The sequence below is a fragment of the Panthera onca genome, chromosome A1 (genome assembly GCF_046562875.1).
Source record: "Panthera onca isolate mPanOnc1 chromosome A1, mPanOnc1 haplotype 2, whole genome shotgun sequence".
NCBI classification, from domain to species: Eukaryota; Metazoa; Chordata; class Mammalia; order Carnivora; family Felidae; genus Panthera; species Panthera onca.
This window is the reverse complement of record NC_138339.1, coordinates 123,116,675-123,140,619: the sequence shown is the minus strand read 5'-3', so window position 1 is coordinate 123,140,619 and position 23,945 is coordinate 123,116,675. Positions and strand designations below refer to the sequence as shown.

The window sequence follows — 23,945 nt, the reverse complement described above, 5'->3', positions numbered from 1 at the left end:
CTTATTCTTACCAATATAGGAATGCTGTACTTTTTCTGCAGGAACACTGAACTAAATTTGGGTGGAAGGGAGGGGAAAAGATAAGTCCATTGATAATGAGAATCTGGGTGGGTACCATGGCCCAAGCACTTTATATATAATCTTTAAGTCAATTAAGATTTGGTATATTAAAAAAGATGCATATATCAATTTTTTTCTTCCTGTTTTCATATGGAACTTGATGTTTGTGGGGGTTATCTCATTCATTGTTTCTTTGCTTTAACATTTTGCATTTGGCACTGTTGAAACTTTCTAAACATTTTTTTTTTTTTTTTTAATGACATGTTGGGTTATATGCCAGCCATGGAGAACCCACCATGGGCATGATTACTTATATCTCCCACACGTGGTTCACCCTCTCTTCTTCAATATTCCCACTCATTTTCCCATATCTCTCTCTCTCTCTCACACACACACACACACACACACACACTCTTCCAGATTATTTTTAAATGGAGAGTTCAGAAATTGTTGCTCTAGTTGTTTTCATAGCTCCACAATTCATTTTACTTTACATGTGAACATACTTTTAATATTTTCCCCATTAAAAAAATCAGATACCAAATCTAATGACTTTTTTGCAAGTTATTTCAATATCAGGATGAGATCCTGCTTTCTATGTAAAAGAATGCTAAAAGAAGCGAATCTTCAGCAGCTTAGGTTTGGAACAATTGGTGATAACTCTGAGTATAACATTTATAGTTGATTATCCTTAAATTTGAATATCTTAATAATTTGGAGCAATATATACTTCCTCATCGAGAGTAGAATGAATAGGAAAGAGATTTATCAGAATTGCTTAAGTGAATAAATTCACTAAAGTTATTTGTGCAAAATTGTCTGTTAAAGTTTATCTATTTTTAAATCATACATTATAATACTTCTGGGTTTCTAAATTGCGAGTTAACTGAATTTAGACCATTTGTAATGAAGTACATTATAAAACTAAAATGATCATTGTTATTGAAACTACTGTTTTCACTCAGCAACATTAATTACTATAGAGAATTTGCAATATATTTTTAAGAAAAGCTGATTTTAATATTTGGGGAGTTATTTGATCCTAAAAACCTAGATTTAAGGCCTAGGCCGTTTGACAGGCTCTTTTCAAACAGAATTTTCATTATTATGGGCTAAGTGAAGATCATCTAAACTAGCATTAGCATGTCAGGTAGAATTTCATAATGCAAAAACAACCACGTGAAAAGTAAAAGATATGATTGGTTTCAAGCCAACAATTTGTCATCTTCCAGCTGCTAAACTGACTACCAAGTTTTGATGTTGAATGGTCTAGGCAATTCATGTCATTAGGAAAGCTGAGTATGGCAGAGGTCATTTGTTAGAAACATTTTTTCTTATAAAAATTTCATAGTTACTCATGTATTTTTATTTTGTCCCCATATTATGTTTGGTATTTGTTTTCTTTCTTTTCCCCTGATGTGCTTTGCTTTTGTGGAAAATTGTCTTGTTCGATAGGTAGAAACATGGTGGTGATCCTCTATGTAAAATAAAGTTAATTACAGACCCAAAATATTTCATTCATTTTGGAATTGGAAGAGTTTTGAATTTTCATGAAAGCATACTTTGTTTTGGTGATGATTAGGAATCTGCTTATTAATTAAAATTTTGTAGCATTTCATGGAAAAATTTAAGCGAAGAGTTTAATTTTCTTTATTTAGGGAATACTTTAATAATTCAAGAGCCTCCAAGTTCAAGGACCAAACCTTTATATTCTGGAATTTTGAGAATCATGGAAATACTCTTCTTAACATGTGTTTTAGTCTAAACTAGATTAAAACAGAAGGATCCGTGGAGGACTTAAGCTGTCCTTATTGTGAAGTAGCAAACTTACAGGACAGGTGACTTATGTATTCACCTGGACTAGCTTAACTAGTGATGGGCATCAGCTAATGAATTATTAGATACATGTTGGGATTAGGTCAGACTCCCATTTAGCTGGAGTGGATTGGCAATTTCCAGTGTAGGTTGTTGTTGGTGGCATTTGACCTACCTCCCTACCATCTACATTTGGCTTTTTTTTCCCTCCCATCCTCCTTTTTCCTTGTTTCTCTCTCCTTTATTCTTCTCCTTGCCATAGTCCTGCCAGTGACACTCACGCTTACCCTTTTAAGAGGGAAGTAAAGAAATTGCTGGCTCCTGCCTTAGGACATAGCTAACTGATCCCAGAAAGATTTCTGTATGATAAGATAATTGCGCAGTTTTTCTGAGTGCTATTTTCCCTATAGTCTTAAGTTGGCAGTTTGAAGGGCATTGAAATTGTTAAGAAATTTGTGAATTGAAGAGAGTAAGAAGTATGTGTATTTTAGGTAAGTTACTGGAGGCTGAGATTTACTGGTTTGGAAATTTGAGAGCAGAAAGGGAAGAACTATTTAATGTGTTCATGAATGGGAGTGTGAGTTATATAAGCGAATGGTTTGGAGGTAAAGTGGGAGAAATTGTTATTAGAGGTAGGTAAAGTTACTAAGATGGAGTCTTAAATGAGAGTTGTTTGCTAAGGACAATGAAGTTGATATTCACTAATGAAGTTTCAGTAAAGCCAGAGAAAATGGGTCCCTTGTTGGTTATGAGGAAGCTATTGGTCTGTAGCTAGTTGTTAGGATGATGATGCATTATACAAATCTATTTTCAGGTGTAAGATGTTTGCTTTTCTGGACAAATTAAGTAGCACAATTGTGGAATGACAGCTTTTGTGGTCAAAGCATGTTGGTAGTAGGGACTTACTATTTTGAGGGAAAGAAGATTAAGAAAATTTTAAACTGTTTCAGTTATCATTTTTAAACTATCAGAAAGTTTATTATACAGACTATTTTCCTGGGCTCATGTTACGGTGTAGTTTAGCTTTACTTTTCAAAATTGTCCTAAGATCAAAGCATTAGATTTTCCAGTTCACAAAGATCCATATTGTGTTTGTTTTTAGAGAACCTTGAGCCTTTGGTCCACATTAATTTCTTACAAGAAGAGAATAAGCCAGGTAAAAACACTAAACTATAATTTTAGGTATTTTAAAAATTTTTTTTACACTTGCAGTCCCACCATTTAACACTGTGGGCCTTATGAGACCCTCAATAATATTATATTGCTGAAATTAGGTGACATACCCTCCCAAACTCTAATTTCTGTTTGTTTTCCCACTTTTCCTGTTACTTTAAAATCGTAGAATTCCCAAGTGTTCAGTGGTGGCAGATGTTAATAATATAATTTAGTGTATCTTGGAAGTTCTTATGTTCTTTGTAGGGTGAATTGATAGTGTTTAGATTTCTCTTCCCAGTATCCCAGGAACATTTTTAATTATTTAAGATAAAGAATTGTTATAATATGTTGTTTTTAAATTGCATAATTCAAGTATATTTCAAATCTTTCTTAGTTTAATATCGACTTATTCTCAGTGATTCTGACAGATTATTTATTTCATTTTACCCAAATCTGTATGCATTAGTGGTAAAATTTCTTTAAAGATAGCTAAAAAAAGAGGTTCTGATTTTGTATCTGGAAAAGTAACTTTTTTTCCCCAAATATCAAGTTCACTAATAATAGCAGAATTCTTTTTATTATAATTTATTTTTTAGAGTTAGCACTTAGTATGCTTTTTGCATCATACAGATTTTAAATTATAATACACTTACATTCTATAACTTGTTCAAGTCCATGCAGAGCCTTGTTAAATAGCCTCTCCCTTAGGAATTGTCTTTTAAAAAGTGAATTCCCAAACCTAGTCAAGAACCAGTGATTTAAATGACTGCCTTTGAAAGGATTCCTTGAGTCTAGTCAATAGAGATAAATGATAGCCCATTTCCATGCTGCATACAGTTGTTAGGGTTTATAAAGTTGTCAATATATAAAAGTGCAAAAGCAGGAAAGATGTAAAGTTGCCTATAAAATTTCTAGTTTTCATTATTTGCACTATTTATCTTTGCACTTGATTTTTTGAAAGTTAAGACTAGTCACTTTCACTTTTGTTTCTAGTCTTTTCTAATTTCTTACAGAATTGTTTTCAATATCCCACCCAAAGCAAAACTTATATGCAATTAAATATGCTTTATAAGTCCAAGAAAATATTTCTTAGTGTTAGCTATGTAGAACAAAAATTTGTTTTGATAAAATTTTTAATATGGGCCTTTATTTGCCAATGTAATCCTTTGTAAATGTGAGCTTTATTAAACTATTTGAATAGACAAAATGAAAGCTTAGGATAGAAAAAAATATATATATATATATATATGAAACGATGTCTTTGAGATCCAGCTTCTAGCCTGAGATGGCCTGGTTTTGGAGTGTTGATTTGTTTTTACTGAAGTCAATGGGATCTGAGTCTAGCTGGGTATTGGCTTAAAAAGCTGGAAGTGAAGTGGGTGGCAAGTGGCAGCTCCCTCTTTCATGTAGTTTTCCATAATGCTCATAGAGTTTCATCATGGTCTATGTGATATAACTGGTATTGAAATAATTACATTAAATGAGTATTCCTTTTTGGAATTCAAGGTTCACTCACTTTTTGAGGGGGGGAGGGTGGCAAGGGATAAGAGTCTTTATTTTAACTAGAAGCATTCTTATAACCTCAAGATGTGCTCTAGAAAGAATAGGAGAACAAGATGTGTACCTGTGAACTTATTTTTTGTCTTAGGTTGTGAAACACAGTGTTTAAAATTGCAAAAAAAAAAAAAAAAAGTTGATAGTTTTGTCAATAGAACAGAAATGTGTTTTGGCTAAAATTAATTTTTGTAAGTTATTTAATTTTTTTCATTTTATATTCCCTTTCCCATAGCCTTTTAGGCACTTCATACTTAAAACTAACAAGCAAGAGGCCTCTCTTTAGATCTGGTTTATTTTTGGAATGCCTGAGTGTGTTTCTGGATGGGGGTAGGGGGGGCAGAGGGTGGTGGTTTAATTCTTGACATGCTCTTCTCAGCATGTTTGGTAGTCTTTCTGGATCTCATGTTTGCAAATTCTGTTGGTAATTCAGTGATGTATTGAAATGAGAAAGTCCTCTATGACATAGTGTGAATGTTTGTGGCTGGACTTTACTGTAGAACCTTGTGCTTTTGTTTTCAACTGGGATAGAAATTAAACTTCCGTTTTGTTTAGATTTTAGGTTTATCTAGTGGAATTGTGCCCGGTAGTTGTCTAACTGTGGACCAATTTTGGGGGATGAAAGTTGACAAATGTGTATTTGACTCTAGATAATCCTTTACTCAAAATTGTAAATTAAGGGTTTGTAGTGTTAGAGTTGTCTTAAGTTTTAGGTTGTCAGATCTTTAAATGTAGATTATCAGCATTATGTTTATGAATTTCCTTAGGGAAAAGAGAAAAATTCAATCTCCAAACCTTTTCTTGGAGACTAAACTTACCATATATGGAAAATGAAAATATTTTAGAGAATGACTTTGATTATTTTTAATGGAGTTTAATCAGCTTAATTAATTATTTTTCCTAGGTTGAAGCACTTATTTCCCAAATGTGAATAAAGGGAAAAGATCAGCAATTTGGCCCCTTTTTTTTGAGGCCATTTTTAGTTTTCTGCCCCCATTTCCCAGTCCTAGTGTAAAATGAATTACGGGTATCCCTCTAAGTCCCTGTAACCCCTTTTTGAGATCACAGATACCTTTGATAATCTGATGAAAGTGATGGGCCCTCTCCCCAGATAAAAAAAATGCACATACATAGATAATTTTACATACAACCTCAGGGGCATCACACATCTTCTGAAACCCAAGTTAAGGATCTCTGCTCTAAGAAAACTCTATAGAGAAAATTGTAATGCAATTAATTGATAAAATAAAGAACTATTAGCTTAAAACATTTCAGATTGGAATTATTGTTAGATGGTGGCCCCTACTAGCAAAATGTGACATTGCAACCAGCTTTGCTAGACACTATAACATCCAGACAGAAGGAAAAAGCAATGTTCTGAGAGCTATTTATAAGGAGTTAGGGCATCTCTAGACGTGGGAGCCATTCCTGGTTCAAGGCAGGGGTCAGGGTGCCTAACAGCTTCTCGCAGGGTAGAGTTCAATAAACCACAATGCTCAGGATGCCAAGGGGTTAGCTATTATCTTAACCTCTTCCTCACCAAAAGATTTTAGTTTTGTCTGTTGGGAAAAAAGATGTCACTAGGAAAAAAAGATTTGCCTTACAACTTTGCTGGAACACATCAGTTTGGTGATGTATGGGACACCAGTATTATTTTTGAGAAGGTACATAAAACCAAAGTAAATTATTCTCTATGTAGAACATTATTTACTAGTAGCACATTATTTACTGTTTGGATGTGTTAGCTTTGACAATTTTTACCAGTAAATATTGATTTTATTTAAAACTGGGAATCCAGTTTATAAATAGGATAGTTGTTGTATCTGTCCTTTCCCCTATGTAAAGAACAGTTTAAAGATTTATGCATACTTTTTACTTTTCTCTCTTGATGCCATGGAATGGGGTGGGCGGGGTGGGGGGGAGATCTTTGAGTCAACAACTGACAAAATGTCTTCTCCAAATTAAAAAATTGAGAAACAGCACTTTAACTCTACACCATTTTAATGCATGTATTAGTTTTCATAATGATTTTTGGTGCATGCCTTTGGGCTTCTTCAAAAGTGTACAATAGGAAAGTATATTTCCTTTCTTAGAAAGGAGATTTTTTTCTACTTTGCAACTTGTGATTACAAAAATCTTCCTCTGTGGGAAGATTAACCATGTATTGAACTACTGAAAAGTATATATTTTTAGATATACAGAAGGAATCTACATGGAGCAGCATTCAGACCTATATAGAAACCATAGCATTCTGTATAGGACCAAAAAGGAAATAACATTAAACACTTAAACAGACTTTGTTGGGTAGAAATACCTTTAGATCTTGCATTGACTTCCAAAAAGAAAATACCACAGAAGTTTGCTGAAAACTTTTGTTGTTTGAATTTTCTCTGTCAGTGTATTTAGCCCAAATACAACAGCTTTGGGTTAACACATACATAAGAATCAAAAAGAAAAACAAAACAAAACAAAACAAAGCTAACTAAATAGATCAGTCTGGTTTGCCAATCCAGCTTAACTGAAATAAGTAAACTAATCACTTGGAACATGAAAAACTGTCCAACTCCTCTAAGGTTTTGACAAAATAACCTTGGCTGATGTGGGAAGATTCCCACTTTGATTTCTGACCTGACAGTGAAGATTCATGCTTGACATGATTTCAAACCTGACAGTGTCTGTTTAAGGAGCTATGGTACAGTTTGCTAATTCAATCCCAGATACCTGTTGATTACCTGTGAGATCTAGAGTCCAAAGTAGCCAGCAGCCATATCCCTGAGTGCTCTGTGCCCATCAGATCTCTTAAAGTAAGCAGGGTTGGGACAGGTCACAGCTCAGATGAGTGACCTCAGGTGCTGTGGACAGCCCCAGATTCAAGAATTGTATCTGTTTTCTTGGGAGTCATCACTGAACTAATGTCCCACATGGTGTTACTTACTGTAGACGCTCTCTCTTGGAGGAGGCCTAGAGCACACATCCTAATTGCTTGTGGTACTCAGAGAGGGGGTGCTAACTCTGAGGCCCTGGCCAAATTCCAGTTTAGGGATGTGGGTCTTCTTCTTGCCATTCTAATTGGAAATGTGCATCGCTTCCCATTTTCCCTGTTGACCTCAGTGCAAACTGCATTAGCCTGTTTCTTTGCCCTGGTCCCAAGTAAGATGCTGGTGTGTATTATATGGGCCAAGTTCATGCCTTATCTTAATGCACAAGAGTTGAGGAAGGAGTGAGCTCCATGTCAAAGTGCCCTGTAGTTGAAGCGTAAACTCTTGTGAGGCTTTGGAGATGAAATGGGCCCTTTTAGCATAAATTGGGGAATATGCACTAGCCGTAGGCTTCCAGCCATGAGGTGTGAATTGAAACCTATTTCCCTCTTTTCTTATAGCATGTTGAGAAAATCTGTTGGGTTTTCAGCAGTCAGGGAAGGCCGGAGTTCTGCAGCTTTAATCTGGGTAACTGAGGCTGGTTGGGGCAAGACTTTGGTTAATTAACTGGGTTCTCAGATGCCACAGACTCCGTGAAAAGTCACCATTATTTTCAATGGTTGTGATAGAATTTCCCCCCAGTAGCCATTATTTTAAGATTATATTGCAGAGTTGCTTTATTTGAGCTTTTCATGTATACACAATCCCAAACTGGAAGAAATAATTTTAAAAAATAAAAAAGGAATCCTGCTGTGAAAGGTATATATTACTCTAGATTTTTCTTACTGTAAATATTGTAAGATTGTAATACTGTCGATATTTTATTAACCAACAAATGTTAATCTATGTGAATTCAGACTTATTTTAAATGTGCTTCTTATTTACTGTGTGTGGTCCCTGTTGCTGACAGTATTAAGTTATATTCTGATGTAAGATTAACTTTATTAAAGAATGTAAACATTAATGTTTCCTTATGGGAAAACAAATAAAGTATAAAGAAGACAATTCTTTTCATTAAATATACTGTGTATTTACACTTGCTAGACCCAGCACCACTTATCAATTTAGTACACTGTTCAGAATTTTAGTTAACACAGCTGACATGGTTGTGCTCTGTTTTGAAAGTCTAAAAGGAGGTATTGTTGGAATATAAAGTTTGTATTTGTCTGCTGTGAATCATAATCTTGAAATTTCTAATCAAGTTTGTAAAACTTTTATAGTAAAACATTTTAATGACAATTTAAAAATTTACTTCTCTAAAGAATGGTCAAAAGAGTATCCTTTCAAAAATAGAATTGTTCTTTAATATCTTTCCAAAATGACTTTGGTTAAATGGACCAGATGTATATTAGTTAAAATTTAGGACAAAGTTGTGATATTCTTTGAGTTTACAAGTTAATCCGTATTGGAGATGTGCCAATTATACAGTAGAATATCATTAATTTGCACTGTTTGGGGACCCCATTAAGAATGCTGAATTTTGCCAACTAAGAAGTAAGCAAATGCAATTTAAAAAGTAAATTTGAGCATTCTGTATTAAATATGTGCAGTTATTATCACATGAAGAAGCGCAGTGTGTCGGGCTGTAATATAACCATACTTGCTGTCATGTTCTCCCATCTCAGTGCTGGGAACTCACCATGTGGAAACCAAGCAAATGTGTTGTGCATCAGCCGGCTTGAGTTTGTTCAATATCAAAGCTGAAACTAGCGAGGTCTGCTGTACTGCTTATTGAAGTATTGTGATTCTTTTAGGCATTGATTCTTACAAAATATATACTGTAACAGTATACTTTGTACAGATTTAAATTTTATTTGAAAAAATGAAATAAAGTAGGCAAAAAAATAAAGATGTTTATTTTTCATGTGACTATATAAACAGATCAGTCTTTTGTTTCAGTGTCTTTGGGGGGACCTGGTTGCTCTTGCATTTTTTTTTTCTTTGATAGATGGAAACTGTTTTTTGTACTTAGTAACAGGTATACTTGCCTGATCGTTAATTGGCTTCAAGCATTAAGTGTGCTCTCTCTCACACTGGAAAACTCTATTTTCTATTTCATTTTAAAACAAATTTATTTATTTCTAAAGATTTTATGTGAGTGACTTGCGTGTTTTCTTGAGTCAGTTTTTAAAATTCTCTGACGGCATGATGGTTAACCCAGCCATCACAACCAAGGAGAAAGAAAAACTTGTCCCATAAATCATGCCCCTTTCCCATGGAAGTTTTTTTTTTTGTTTGTTTTCTGTCGTTTTAAATTTGAAATTGGTTCAGGCTAGTAGAAGAGCTACAAAAGAGTACATAACAAAACATGAAGAGAATCCTCTGCAGAAAATAGAGGTTTGTGCTTTAAAATAAGACCCTTTCAAAACTGCTTTTCTGGTGAGTGGAGTGGTAGGCAGAGAACGAAGTTACCAATGAAAATGTGCAGGAGTGATCCTTCAGAATAGTTTTAATGGGGTCTTCTTATAGGAAATTAGCTTATTGGACCAAAAAAAATGGAGTGGCAGCCTTAGGTATATGACATTTCACCCAACCTTTGGGAAGTAGGGTTGGAAGTTTTATTTCTGGCTTTCTCCCCGTTTTATCTTTGCTCATGCTTTCACTTACCTTCAGGCTGGATATAAGGAGGCTTGGAACAAGCAGTTGCAGGAACTTTATTCACACCATGGAAAATTTTTCAGTGGTATTTAAATGGATGTGACAGCAGTTACATTCTAAAGACTGATGTGTGGCCATAATAATATCTCAAGATCCTAGTATTACAGTTCCAGGCTTTCCTGGGTGAATCCCAAGAAAGTTTTGCTGTTGTTGTTACTGGGTTTTTTTTTTTTCTTGCTAAAATGGCCCTCCTTTCTACATCTGACAACCATCAATCCAATAAAAAATAATGCAGAAACTTTGTTGTATGAAAACTTAAAACTGAGAGTGTCACTGTTTGGACATAGGAGGCGCAGAGCAAAGAAAAGTTTTCCCTAAGCTCTGCAGGGCCTTTGATTTAGGGGTCACACACCGAACAGGAGACCAGATTCCCTTCTGGGCTCTGGGTGGAATCAGACAAACCCCTGGATCCCTCTTCAAGAGTTGAGCTCTCTAGTTATGTAGGAGCTTGAGGTGGGAACTCTAGCCTTGATTTGTGGTAAATATAAGAGGATTAAAAATCAGAAGCCAGGCCCCTTCCTCACTGTGGTCTTCCTCTTTTAAAGATTCCAGATGAGACTATGGTTAAAGATGCCCTGTGGTCATGTTGAAGAGCAAGTAGTGAAGTTCTGCAGGGCTACAGGGGGAACATCCCAGACTTGGGATAGTCTGTACTACAGGACAAAGCTTATAGTACCATTCGAGACCCTCAAGAAAGGTGCCCAGGATGTTCAACAGAACTATTTATCATTTTTATGTAGCACTTTGTTTTCTAAAGTGATATAATTCTCAATCTCTTCTCTGCCCCGCCTCTAATAGATGTTAACTTTTATTTAACTATGTGGTGTGTCATTTACTTTGGCTCTTTTGCGTGGTTTTTAGAAATCTCCCTTGTTCCTAGTTCCAGCAACAGTTTCTTTCTAAGCAGACAGGACTTTCTGATTTAGAGTACAGGGTTTTGGAAGAGGTTGTGCTCATTCAGGATCAGAGGAAAGAAGAGATCTCTTTTTCAGTGTTTGACTGCTAGCTAACTTCAGGGCCAGCACACATCACCACCGCTTTCCCTGCAGCACCATCCCCCACACTTCTGGGACTGGAGGAGGAGGAGCCTTTTTTTTTTTTCCCCCTGAAAATGGGGATTATACCTTCATATTGCAAATCTCCAGAGTGTTTTCAGTAATGTCATTCCAGTTCCCTACCAACACTGATTTTATTTCTTTTGATTTCTTCAAATCAGGCCATTTGACACTCAGGTTGGCAATGAGGAAATGTCACAAAACAGAGTCAGTGAATGTTGCAGTGTTTAAAAGAGCGGGATATCCCCACTTACAGCCAATGGGATTGTCCAGTTAACCCCACCATCCTAGGAATCCTGACTGTCCTTGCATACCAAGTTCACACCTTTGCACCTTCCCCAACTAGCAGGAGTTTCTGTATCATTCTCCTGGGGAGATTGGCAGCAGCTCTAACCTACCCCACTTTTTTGGTCTCTGGCAGTGACACTAAGGGTGTGTCTGTACTGCTACCATCTTACATTTTTCCAGACCCACTACTTTTTATTTATTTGTTTAAACACTGAATGCTCAGAATATGAAAGGTTCCAAGCTAAGTTTTTTTATCTAGGTTTTTAAATTTTTAAATTTAATTCTAATACAACCCAAGAGATAGGCACTATCATTACCCCCATTTTACGGAAGAGGAGACTAAGGCACAGAGAGATTAAGTAACATGCCCAGGGTCACATAGTCAGGTCACAAGTCACAAGTCCTGGCGAGCTAATGTCAAAGCACATCCTTGGTCTCACTCTAGTGTATTGTCTTCCCCATAAGGTTCTGCCTCCTCTTCAACTTGTAGAGTCTCCCTGACTTTGCCTCACCTTAGGATGTATTTAGCTGAATGGCAGAGCTTATGTTCCCTGTATAGCTCAAAAGCCACACTTCCTGTTCTGAAGGTTGATTCATGAATGAATCCACATTTTCATTTCCCCCTCCCCTTTCATGGGGGAATGACTTACTCAGAGGAGGGCTGAGGAAAGCTGGCAAGTAGCCTTTCTAGGCCTCTCTCCACTGCTCTTGTTTAAGCACAGCCCTAAATACTATTCCTGCCTTTTCCCACCCTCACCACAATGGCTTGATCAAAGAGCTCTGTGAATGAAGCCCTTGAATTCTGTCTAGTGGAGTTGTTGATTTCTTTCTTTTTCCCAGATTATAGCCCCCAGCAGACACTCTGTCCTCCTTAAGGCAGACCTCCTATCTCGGCCCATCTGGCTTCAGATATAGGCTCAGAAAGGATCAGGAGGCAGTCTCTAGGAAAGGACCCCGGTCAGCCCAGATTCCCCAAACCTCCCTATTCACCAGTAATTGCCCTACTTATTGGATCAACTAGTCCTGTAGTTTCTAGCACAGAGTTAGTGTTTGGGCTTTTAGGTCTCTAAAGGCACTTTCCTGCATCCTCTAAAATGCTATTTTCCAGATGCTTCCTGACCTCCAAGAGGAGGTCCAGAGTCTGTCACTCTCCAGGGGCCTCTTCCAAAAATAAAATATGAAATTCCTGGGGACTTGGGGTGGTTTAGATGGCTGTGGCATCTGTTAGAACTCTTGTCTGAAAAGAGAAGTTCATAATTTAAACTGGAAGCCCTCATGTGTTTTGTATCCTCTAAAGTAGTGATTCTTAAAGCGTGGTCCCTGGACCTAAAAGCATGAGTATTCCCTTAGAAATTGCTAGAATTGCAAATTCTTGGGCCCAACTCCACACCGAACTGAATCAGAACCTTAGCTTTGCTCTTCTGGGGCCCAGAAATCCCTGTTGTAACAAACTTACCAGGTCATTCTATGGCACGTTGAAGTGTGAGAGCCACGGTTCTCTAAAGCAAAGGTTCTTCACGTCTTTGGGAGTCTTTGGCTTGAGAATCTGATGAAAGTTTGTGATCCTTTCACCTGCTTCACAGACCCCCTGAGGCCAAGTTAAGAATCTCTGCTCTGCAACTTAGAGCTTGTCCATCCCTCTCTGGCTTCCACCCTCTCAACACCACCTCCAGAAGGGGTGGCCACATCTCTCCTATTTGTTCTTTCATCTGTGTACTGTTGGTTGTCGCCCAGGGTGCACAGGGAGAAGAGCGTACTCCATGTATGTGCTGCAACTGTAACCCACGGCCTCCAGGCAAAACCCAAATGTTCAGGCATGGGCCAGCAGCCCAGGAGCCTGGGACCAAACAGAAAAGTGATTCTTCTACAGCTGGAAGCTCCGTGACAGAACAGAACCGCTAAAAACTGCTGAACTTCTATGACAGTCCTGGCTGGAGCTTGCTAGTTGCAGGTAGATTTCTGTCAATGGCCAGTCCCGGCTCTACCTGTTGTCCCTGGTTTGGATGACAAATTATGTGGTCGCCCATTTTCTCACCTAACTGCCTCCTCGCCAGTCTCCTTACTGCTATTCTTTCCCCCTGCAGTCCATTCTCCACACAGCAGCCCACTTGTAAATACGATGTCGAGGCCCTTATGAGCTGGCCCCTGCCTAACTGTCCAGCTTTCTGTCCTTTCTTCTACCTCTTGTTCACTTCTCTTAAGCCATAGGGTCATCTCCTTGCATCTTGAATGTGTGGAGCCGATTGCCACCTAAAGGTCTTTGGCTTTGCTCTTCCTTCCACCTGGAATGTACTTCCCTCCAGATCTCCACACAGCTGTCCCTTCTCCTAATAGGCCTCAGCTTGTACATTCTTGCTTCAAGGAGGCTGGCTCTGACAACCCAAACTGAAATGGCCCCTCCAATCACTCTCCCTCACTGCTCTCTTTCACTTGTCTTCCTAGTGCCTATCATTGTCCAAGATTGTCTTTATTGTCTTTTTCTGTCAATGGGCTAATGCCATGAGGGCAGGACTCACTGAGGCATCCCCAGTGTCCAGATGAGGCTGGCATACGGCAGACACTAAACATATGTTAGCTAAATGACTGGACTCCAGCAAATCCAGGCCATTTCTGAAAGTCAGCTGTGCCTCTGGGGCTAACTTCCTCATCCACTTTGAATGCAAGTATTGTCCCCCTGTTTTATCTTGCGGCTGGCCCACAGGTGACTTAGGCGCCCTAAATAGGAGATGATTTTCTCTGCCTATTGCCAACTTAGCATCCTTAGCATCCTGTGCCTCCCACCTCTGTATGGGCCTCAGTATCTCCTCTCCCTAGCTCTTTCATCTCTAGGTGAGGCTCTGGGGAAAAGACAGTAACTGTGAACTCAACAGATAGCTTAATGCCCTCTCTGCCCTCAAACGCTTCCCAAAGCATCATTAGTTGGGGCTCTAGCCATTCAGCACGAATTTGGGGGCCCCTTGGCCACTAAGCATATGAATGGCTTTTCACTTGATAAACTGGGCACTTAATCTCCCTGGAATCTACTAATTGAGGAAAGGGAGGAGACTAGCCATCTGAGAAGTGATGTGCCCTGTTTCTAAATGCTGAGGGGTAGGAGCTATCTAGAGAATTATGGCTTCCATAGAGCACCAATATCATTGGTGACATTTCACTGAATCCTGACTCTTCTACTCTCTGTTACTTGGCCCTCTTCCCCCCCCCCCCCCCCACAATCTTTCACATGGTTGTGGTGACAGTCATACCCCCTCCCCCTAAAAACTCTGCAGGGAAGAAGCAGAAGAGAGCCTTCCTTCTTGATTCTAAACCTGAGGAGGAAATGGGGCTCCTGAGCTCAGCTGAGTTTAAAATAAATTTAGGCTCCAGGCTATGGAGTTATACAGTCATAGCAAAGTCTTACAGAAATAGGAGAAAGAATTTGAGGGTTTCTAGCCAGTTCTCCATAAAGTGGATCCTTGGAGAACCAGGCTGCTGCATGGTGGGCAGAGGGTGGGGAATGGGAAGCAAGGACTTGGAGACCAGGCTGTCACTCTGGAGGATTTCCAAGGCTTTTGTGTGAGTCCTGGTCTTTGGGGAAGGAGCCTAGCGTGCGGGTTAAAAGTATCAGGTGTGAAATCAGGCCTAGGTGCAAATCTAGGCTCTGTCACTCACTAGCTCTGTGCCTTAAGCAATTCTGCCTAACCTCTCCTAGTCTCAATTTCCTCATCTGTAAATGGGATAATAGTGCCTACCTCATTTGATTGTTGGGAAGATTAAGTGAAACAATTTATGTCAAGAGCTTATAGCACAGCTCTTGCCACAGTAATGTTCAAGAAGTGCTATCCTTATCCTTATCCTTATTGTCATTGTATTGTTGTGGTTGTTATTGGAAAAAGGGAGAAAAATGTGGAACTTGAACAGTCAGTAGGAGCACTGCCTCCAGCAGCCTCTGCATTCTAGGTAGAGGAACCATGAGAAGAGCAGATGCCTCTAGAATAAATAGCTAGTCTGCATTCAGCTAAAGGGAGGGGAACCCGTTCTGACCCCTTCCCGTTTCAGCCTAGGTACAGGCCTACCCTCATTCATACCTTTCTTTCTCCTGCCAGTCCAAGGAGGATCACTCTGTGGCTCTCTCTTCACAGACCTCGTTTTATACTGGACCAGATTTATTTTGGTCTTTTATTGAGTGTCTCTGTTCTAGACCTGGGGTGTCTGAGGTTTTGTGGTGGTGGTGGATTAGAGTGCTTTTTTAAAAAACAAAATGTGGTCTCTGTCTAGAGACTCTGCTTCCTTCTGGCTACAGGCAACAGCAGAGACTCTGCCATCTGCCAAGGGTGTGGGATGACTAGAGGTCAATGCTGAATATTAATTCACCTGTTGGACATATAAGATAGCAGTTAATCAGCCCTGGGAAACAGCTCTTGCGTAAGAAAAGGAGTGATTTGCCTTTGGCAGAAATTCTTAAGCTGGTGTTTTGGGGGGGTCTGTAAAGCTGAAGTTTTTATACAAAATTTTACCTGTATGTGCAATGTACATTTTTCCAAGAAGAGGATCCATAGTTTTCTTCAAAACTCTCAAGGGAAGTCACAGTTCAAATAGGTTCAGAATCACTGGTCCTGATCTGAGAATGGAAATAGAAGCCTCCTCTAGGGGTCTCTAAGAAGCTTCTTCCCTCAGCCTGGCTGATTGACAGGACTGTTAGTGAAAAGGGTGTGGAAGGGCTGCTTAGGCTTTGAGGAAAGAGAGCTATCCTGCATATTGGACCTGTGTTGGGTGGTTGGAGCCTGCTATATCCATTCAGGAAGTTGGGGGTTTTGAGATAGCTAAATAACCCCTCTTTTCCCTGAAGTGTGGTTACGATATTATAAGGCACTCTAAACTGCCATATTTTATGCCACATAGGGTTCTGATCTGGTGTCCTCTCAGAAGTAGGAGGCAGGGTTGGGTGCTTCTTGAGGTGTGTTTTGGTGGTCACAGTGGTGGGGGAGGTGGGAATTTAATTATGTTGCCCTCACTTGAAAGTCCGGAGGAACATAGTTGGTAGTCAGCCATAATTTGTGCATTGATATAGAGTTGTTTCCTTTCCTTTTGAAGACATTAAATCTAAGACCCATGGTCTATTTCTTAACTTCCTGGAAACCAGTGGCTTCTCCTGACCCCTGTGGCATCTTTTCTTGAGGGGTCAGGTGCCTTGGTTGTACTTCCAGTTGTGTTTATTTACTCCTTACTCTTCACCCTACAAATCCTGAACATTTCTGAAAGCCTACTTGGGGCTTTGATTATTTGATGCTTCTTGTAATATGATTCCATCATTGAGCCTATGCCCCAATTCTAGGCAGTCCTGATTCTGTCTCGTACTTTTTCTCAATACCCATCATTCCTTGTTGCAGTTTCTTGTTCATGTTAGAAAATGGCATCTGCCTCCCTGCTGAGACTTTTATCCCTCCTCTCAAACCTCAGGTCCATGTCCTCAACCCAGCTTACTGGGTGGCATCAGAATGCAGTAGAGGTTTCCTAACACTTGACTGTCCTCTTACCTAAATCAGGCAAACATGCTCTGAGGTCAGAGTCAGCTCACAAGTGGGCAGTACAGACTGAGAGTGGCTGAGCACAGTGGTTCCCAGGGCTCTTCCAAGAGTAGAGCCTGATCCTCATAGAGTGAATTGTCTGAAGAAGGCTCCATGGGACAAGAGTTTCACTTTGTTTTGAGGGCTTTGTTCTCCAAACGTGAAATAGTCAAGTCTCCACAACACAGGCCTCTGACTTGGGGCCATCAGACCATGCAAGGCCACCCAGCTCATCCAAGGACATAGGCACATCCATCATCGCTGCCACTGGGGGTCTGGGCAAGGGCCATCATCCCAAGACTGCCCTGATCCCCACAGAGCTGAGGCATCTCATGGAAGTGATTAAAGCCCACACAAGGTGACATTTTCTCAGCATGCTCTTCCAAAAGTCTCTGTGCGGGGGAAATGAGGTCTTGGGAGGAGCTGCCTGAGCCACATCCACTTTGTGAAAGATGAGCCTAAGGACTGAGAACGTGACGTCTGCCAGAGAGGCAGCCTTGTTCCTGTTCCTCACCCAGGGCCTCCTATCTTGCTTCACCACCTCCTCTCCTGTACCCTGCTCCCCTTCACCCATTCATTTTGACTGGCTCCTAGTAACTATGATTTGAATTATCTCTTGATTATAGGGCTCTGAGGATGATGGACAGTGGGGAGTGGCCATCCTCTGGTGTTTATTGGCTTCTTCCTGAACCCTGACTTCTGAGAAGGAATTGTGAGGGGAAAGACAAGGCCATCTGGTCTCTCAGTCTGCTCCTGGTCAGATCAAGCCACCCCTCAGTCCAGGCCAACCTTAATGGTTCCTTGGGTGATACAGAGGCTTTTTATTCTGATCAAATGTATCAGTCTTCTCCTTTATGCCTTGGTATTTATGGTCTTTAAATAAGGTTTCCCTATCCTTAGATAATAAACATATTCTCCCATATTTTCTTGTATTTCTCTTATAGTTATCTTTCTGTGTTAGTTCTTTAATCCATCTGGAATTTGTTTTCATACATGATGTGCATTAGGAATCTAGATTTTTTTTTCCAGAGGGTTACATGTTGTCCAGAATCATTCTATAGGCTATCCTCTCCCCAGTGACTTGAAATACCACTCATCATATTTAAAATTCCCATAAGTACATGTGACTGTCTCTGGATTTTCTATTCCACTGCATTGAACTTTTTCATGTTCTTTGGACCAGTACCACACCATTTCACTTGTAGTTTTTCAGTATGTTTTGATACAATGTATTTTTCTCCTCTGTTTTTCCCACCCAAATTGTTTTATTATTCTTACATATTTTATCCTTCTGGATGTACTTTCCAATCAGCTTGCCCAGTTTCATTTAACAAGTGCTATTAGGATTTTGATTGGAATTTTATCTTATGTAAATCAAGCTGGAGAGAGTTGATCTCTTTACAGTATTGAGTCTTCTCATCCAGAGACAGAATGTCTCAGCTATGTTCTGAAAGGCCTCTGGGGGAGAGATTCTCTCTTCTGCTGACTCCTGCAATCCCCTCAGCAGCCCTTGGCTGATGCCTCCTGCCACCAGATCCTCCTATTGCCATGTCCTATGATTCTAGCTTATTCATTCCCTCTTCCCACTCAGATATGGGTGAAGCACTTGAGCATTTGCTTTTGCGCAGGCATTCCAAGCTTTATCTTTCCAAGACTCCAAAGAGCTCCAGGGGGATTGTCCTATCTCCTTTGTTCCCTGCCTTTACATCCCGTTCCCAGTATCTCCCTTCTCATCTCGCTCCCTCAGGAATTGCAGTGTTTCTTATCTAGACTAGGACAGCTTGATGTTTCCTTTGGTCGGACTTCCCTGGGAATCTGGTTGGCCTGAAACACAAGCCCTCATTCTGATCTCTCTTTTCATATTATTCCACGTCATTTCTAAGCTTTGTCCCGACAAGATGGACAGAAAGAAGAACTCACAGGGTATTTAAGGGAATAGTAGTAGTATTAGTGAGTCTATGCCAACTACCCACACTAAAGGCAAGAGTTTATTACCACTGATTTGCCAAAAGGTACCAACTCATGGCTCTGCACACGAGCCTGGCCTCCACAGAGCATCTAGGAATTCGTAGCCATTTTTGATCCCTGATTTCTGTCATGTGCACCAGCTTCAGGAGGCAGGCTGCTGCTACATCAGGCTGACTGGCAAAGGGCTAGGGGTGAAGCAAGAAGGTCCTTCTGCTCAAAACCCTTCCAGGGACAGCAGTATTCAGCAACTTTGTTGCTACCATTAAAGCCAAAGGAGCCAGAACTAAAGTTGTGTGGGTTCTCGGGCCAGGCACGGTGGCCAGGAAGTAGGAAAACAGGAGCCTAACATGGGGTCCAGGTCCCTGCCTCACCCCCAGAAGTGCTTTCAGGAAATGTACAATAGCAACACAAAGACATAGGCAGTTTTTCCAAAGTGTCTGCATGCATACTCGGTACCCGGAAAGTCCACAGGGCCCCGACACCCAGACATACTTTGTCCAGCCATGTTCTTCTCCTATTACTACGTCCACTTGGCTCTTTCTGCATCACGTCCTCTTGCTTCCAGGCTCCCGTGGGGTCAGGTCAGCACGAGTTACCACTAAAATATCACCTGTGGCCTTGACAAATCTTTACCTGCTACTTAGCGGGGGGATAAGATTTCAGGGTAAGGACTGCAGAATTTGTTACAGGGATTGGAAGGTTATTCTAACATAAGTCCATTACAGAAAGTGATTCCTAGATATTTGTGTCTCAAAGGACAGAATGAGCCACTCCAGCATAGTGAACCAATTTCAGGGACAGAAAATCTGCCACCAGTGGCTGGAGAAAGTTCTGGTAACACAAACAGAGCTACAGTGTCTGATTCCTTGAGATCTTTCTTTCAAATACGATATGCTGCAAAGATTTTTCCCTAGCAATTCCCCACCCTACCCCCCATGTTGCTTAAGGCCCAGCCAGCCACCCAGTTTTACATGTCTAAATCTGAAATCAAAGTCCTAGGCAGGGAGAGAGAGGGATTGTCACAAGTAATTGCAACATCCCACAAGAATTTGTTTGGAGTTAAAAGGAGCCAAACCTGGGCCTTCTCCAAAGCTTACAAGTCTGAGCTTTTTGAGAACCACATTTGATCTCTTCCAGTGCATTGAATGTAAATGTTTGTCTTGCATCTGCTTGGCAGATCTAGGGGACCCTGTAGAACTCCTGTGACCCACCAAGGTGACAGGTGTGGCTCTCCCTAGTACAGGACAGTGTGGGGATCTGCTTGCTATGAACCACAGGCCCCCAGAGTTGGTCTTAACCTTCTGAGCCATGCTAGCGGTGGGAACATGAGCCCAGGGGAGGAGGAGGGACACAAGTTGTGAGGGGCAAGGGCTCCCAGGTGGCTGCAGGGAGGGACTTGGAGGGGAGGGGAGCGGGCACACTGTTACATCCTTTCTCAGCAACTCACACACTCACTGTGCCCTTGCCCCTGCCCCTACATTTTCTCATTTTATTCTTACCTGTTCACTTCATGACATTGTTTTGAGATGATGTTCTTTTTCCATATAAAGAATAGTCACCTTCAAAGTGAAAGCTTAAGGCTCAAATACAGTAGCTACCCTGACTATATCTCAAGACAGCCCAGCATTATTGGAGGATATAGTTGGCTATTATGAACCATATACAATCATCATCATCATCATCATCATCATCATCATCAGTTACCACTTACTGAGCCCTTACTTTGTGCACAGCTCCCCCTTGTGAGGTTGACATTGCTATTCCCCTATTTGACAGAGTAGAGGCCAGGCCTGGTGAGGTTAAGTCAGAGTGGGTGCTGGGCCTCCAGAGAACCTGGGACATTGCCATGGCTCATTTTCTTTAGGAAGGAGCAAAAGGAAGCAGAGCCCAGTGAGGCGCCTGGCAGCCCCACCAGTTGGAAACTGCCAGGTGCTATTGGAAGGGCCTTTCATGGCATGTGTTTCCTGGGCCCCAGGTCTCCCACAGCTTACCCAGGACCATTGGGATGTGAAGCCTCAGAGATGGAGATGGAATGGGAGAAGAGGGAGAAGGCCGGGCAGTTCTGTCTTGGTTCCCTAGAAAACGCTCATATCCTCCTGGGCATGCAGGACCCTGTGGGCATGTAGCTCTGCCTTCCTCCTCCCATCTCTCCGGGACACCAGGGGGTGAGGCTTTTTCTGAGAAGTGGGTTTAACATTCCTCATTCCCACCACTCTGGCCCTAGCTTTAAAGAACGCAAAGAGAGCCAGAGTAGGCCAACGTAGATTTCTACTTTAAGGCCAAACTGTCCCTCAGCCCAATTTCTTTCCAGCACAGCCTAATATCTCTTTGTCCCCTTTGCTGATTTACATGGTAGGTTTATTTAATTAGCCAGAGATGAGTCAAAGTGCAGTTGTCCTCAGAGTTAATTAATATTTACTGAGCCACCCCACAGTGAGTGACGCCAAGACTGGACTGTGTCCTCTGTATCAGCTTAGGGAACAGACTTCAACCTCTTGTACCTGGCTGGGATTGGGACCCGGAACCAAAGAGTAGGGATGAGGGATCTCTGAGCTAAGAGGAACAAATGAGGTTATGCACTAACATGCCTGCCATAGTGTGGGGCACATAGTAAGGACTTAGAAATTGATAGCTGTGCTTGCAAATTTTATTTTTATTTATTTATTTTTTTAATTTTTAACCTTTATTTATTTTTGAGACAGGGAGAGACAGAGCATGAATGGGGGAGGGTCAGAGAGAGGGAGATACAGAATCTGAAACAGGCTCCAGGCTCCGAGCTGTCAGCACAGAGCCCGACGCGGGGCTCGAACTCACGGACCGCGAGATCATGACCTGAGCCGAAATCGGACGCCCAACCGACTGAGCCACCCAGGCGCCCCTGTGCTTGCAAATTTTAAAAAGGAGTGGCAGGGAAAGGTGGCTGAGAGACTATGTTCCCCCTATGGGACATATTCCAAGGGCAGGGGGTAATGGCAGCAGATGTGACGGGATACAGACGCTCAGGTGCACTCAGATAAGCATCATGTATGAAGAAATCAGGCATGCTTCTCCCTATGAAAATAGGCCCCTGCTAGAAGAGAGAGAAAGTGGAGAGTAGCTAACCCTGAAGGAATTCATGCAGAGCATGAGTAAATGGAAGCTCTCTTTTAGCTGTGATTGGACTGCAAAGGGAAAGACCCCTGGGCAAGGGGGCACTGGCCTATGTGGTCCCTGCTAGGCCTGAACCCTTCCGCTTCTCCAGAGAGCCCTTTGTGCACACACCAGAACTCTACCCCACTCTTACTCAGAAGACTTTTGACCCTTCCAAATGGTGCTTCCTTCGGCCCTCTCCTGTGGAGTGCTGTGATTAAGCACTCACTGTGGCAGAATTTGGTGACAGTGCTTGTCCTCTCCCTCTGCCTCCTCTTGGGCTGCCATGTCGGAGGATCATATACAGCCTGCCCCGGCTGACTCTTGGGTTGCAGGGGAGTCCCATTCCCCAAAGCCATCTTTGCAGTTACCAGCTCTAGACAGCCAGCTCCTGACTCTCCTGGCTGTCTACCCCCATCTTCCTCGGGGAAGTGCCAACATAGCCAGTGCCTGTGTTTCTGGGCTCTTCAGTCTCTGTCTGCTAGGCTTGCCCTCATGGCCCCAGCAGAGCCTGTTCCAGAGTCAGGTTGAAAGGTCACCATGAAACAGCCCAGCCCCAGGCATGGATCGGCCTCTTTGGAAGCCAAGGCCAAGTGGGAAGTCATGCTGCTGAGACAGGACCCAGCGGTCTGTCTGTCTCCAGCTCCCAGATAGATGGCTTTCTAAGTCAAAAATGAGGCAAGATCCCAGCAGCCGTAAGACTTGGACAAATTTGGGTAGGAGGGCTGAATCAGGCCTCCTGTTTCATTCTGGTTTCATTCTGGGTTTGCCACAAAAAGGTCTTTCCAATTACCTAAGATAAATTCGATAAGGAGAAGGGAATGGGCAAGGGGGAAGAAACACCACAGCCAGATTATCAATTATAGGCAGCTCTAGTAGGTTTGAGGTTCTGAGGCCCCTGCGCCCCCTGCTGGTCCCTCACACAGCCTACTGCCCTTGGGCTTCCTCTTCCCCAGGAGGCAGCCTGGCGCTTCTCGCAGAGCTGCTTCACTGGCCCCTTCCCCTCACTCTTTTTAATCTTTTCCCCTTAGGACCTTGCCGCCAGCATCTGTTCTCTCTCTCTTCCATAACCTGGGTTTCCTCCTTCCTGGCAAAAACCTCTACATCTAACCCAAGCTTTTCTTTTTTTCTTTTTCTTTTTTTTGGTAGTGTATGACCCAACCACCTTGCTTTCCCACCAGCACACATGCCCCTCAGAACCGTGCAAGGGGCATCCTTCCTTAGACAGCATATCAGAGCAAGACTCTGCTGCTGCTCCCCAGAGGGGTTTCCAGTTTCCAGCTCTTCCTTCTCCCTCTGTCTTTCCCACTGCAGAAGCCAGCCTTTACCAGGGCCTCTAGGATTGACCACCCTAACTCTCCTACCACCAGCCCTCCACTCCAGATTGGACCAGGAATATCTATCCTCTCTACCACCTTCCCTCTCCTTCCAAATAACTGTCCACTGGGAAAATTTTAATGGCTCCAGTGTTCATACTCCAGCCGGCTCTCACCATGCTCTCCCCCTGGAGCTCCTGCTGCTGGGCCACTTCTGTGCCAATAGTCTCCTGAGTGTGTTTGTCCTCTGAGATTGGAAGTACCTAGAGGGCAAGAGGACTTTTATCTCCTACAAAACCTAAGGGCAGTGCTAGGCTCCCAGTGGGCACCAGGTTGAATGCTGATCTGATAACCTCCTAGCCCTGCCTCAGAGCTCTCCGCCTGCCCTAAGGTCTGGGTGTGGCAGGTCCGAGTGTGGCTAGGTCTGCCAAGGTTACCTTTGTCAGATCACTGCAGAAAAGAGGGGAGATACGGGGACCTTTCCCA

At 41.7% G+C, this 23,945-nt stretch overlaps 1 protein-coding gene across 1 annotated transcript; it reads left to right on the top strand.

The window, feature by feature from the left end:
* Window positions 1-81: 81 nt before the first annotated feature.
* IGIP (IgA inducing protein) lies at window positions 82-9,351 on the top strand. The gene has a single exon (XM_060635992.3). The coding sequence runs from the start codon at window positions 9,045-9,047 to the stop codon at window positions 9,204-9,206; it is 162 nt and encodes a 53-aa protein (XP_060491975.1). The 5' UTR covers window positions 82-9,044; the 3' UTR covers window positions 9,207-9,351.
* Window positions 9,352-23,945: the final 14,594 nt, after the last annotated feature.

Bases quoted from the DNA above. Each gene is read 5' to 3' on its own strand.
- IGIP (XM_060635992.3), top strand. From the start codon at position 9,045: ATGTGCAGTTATTATCACATGAAGAAGCGCAGTGTGTCGGGCTGTAAT.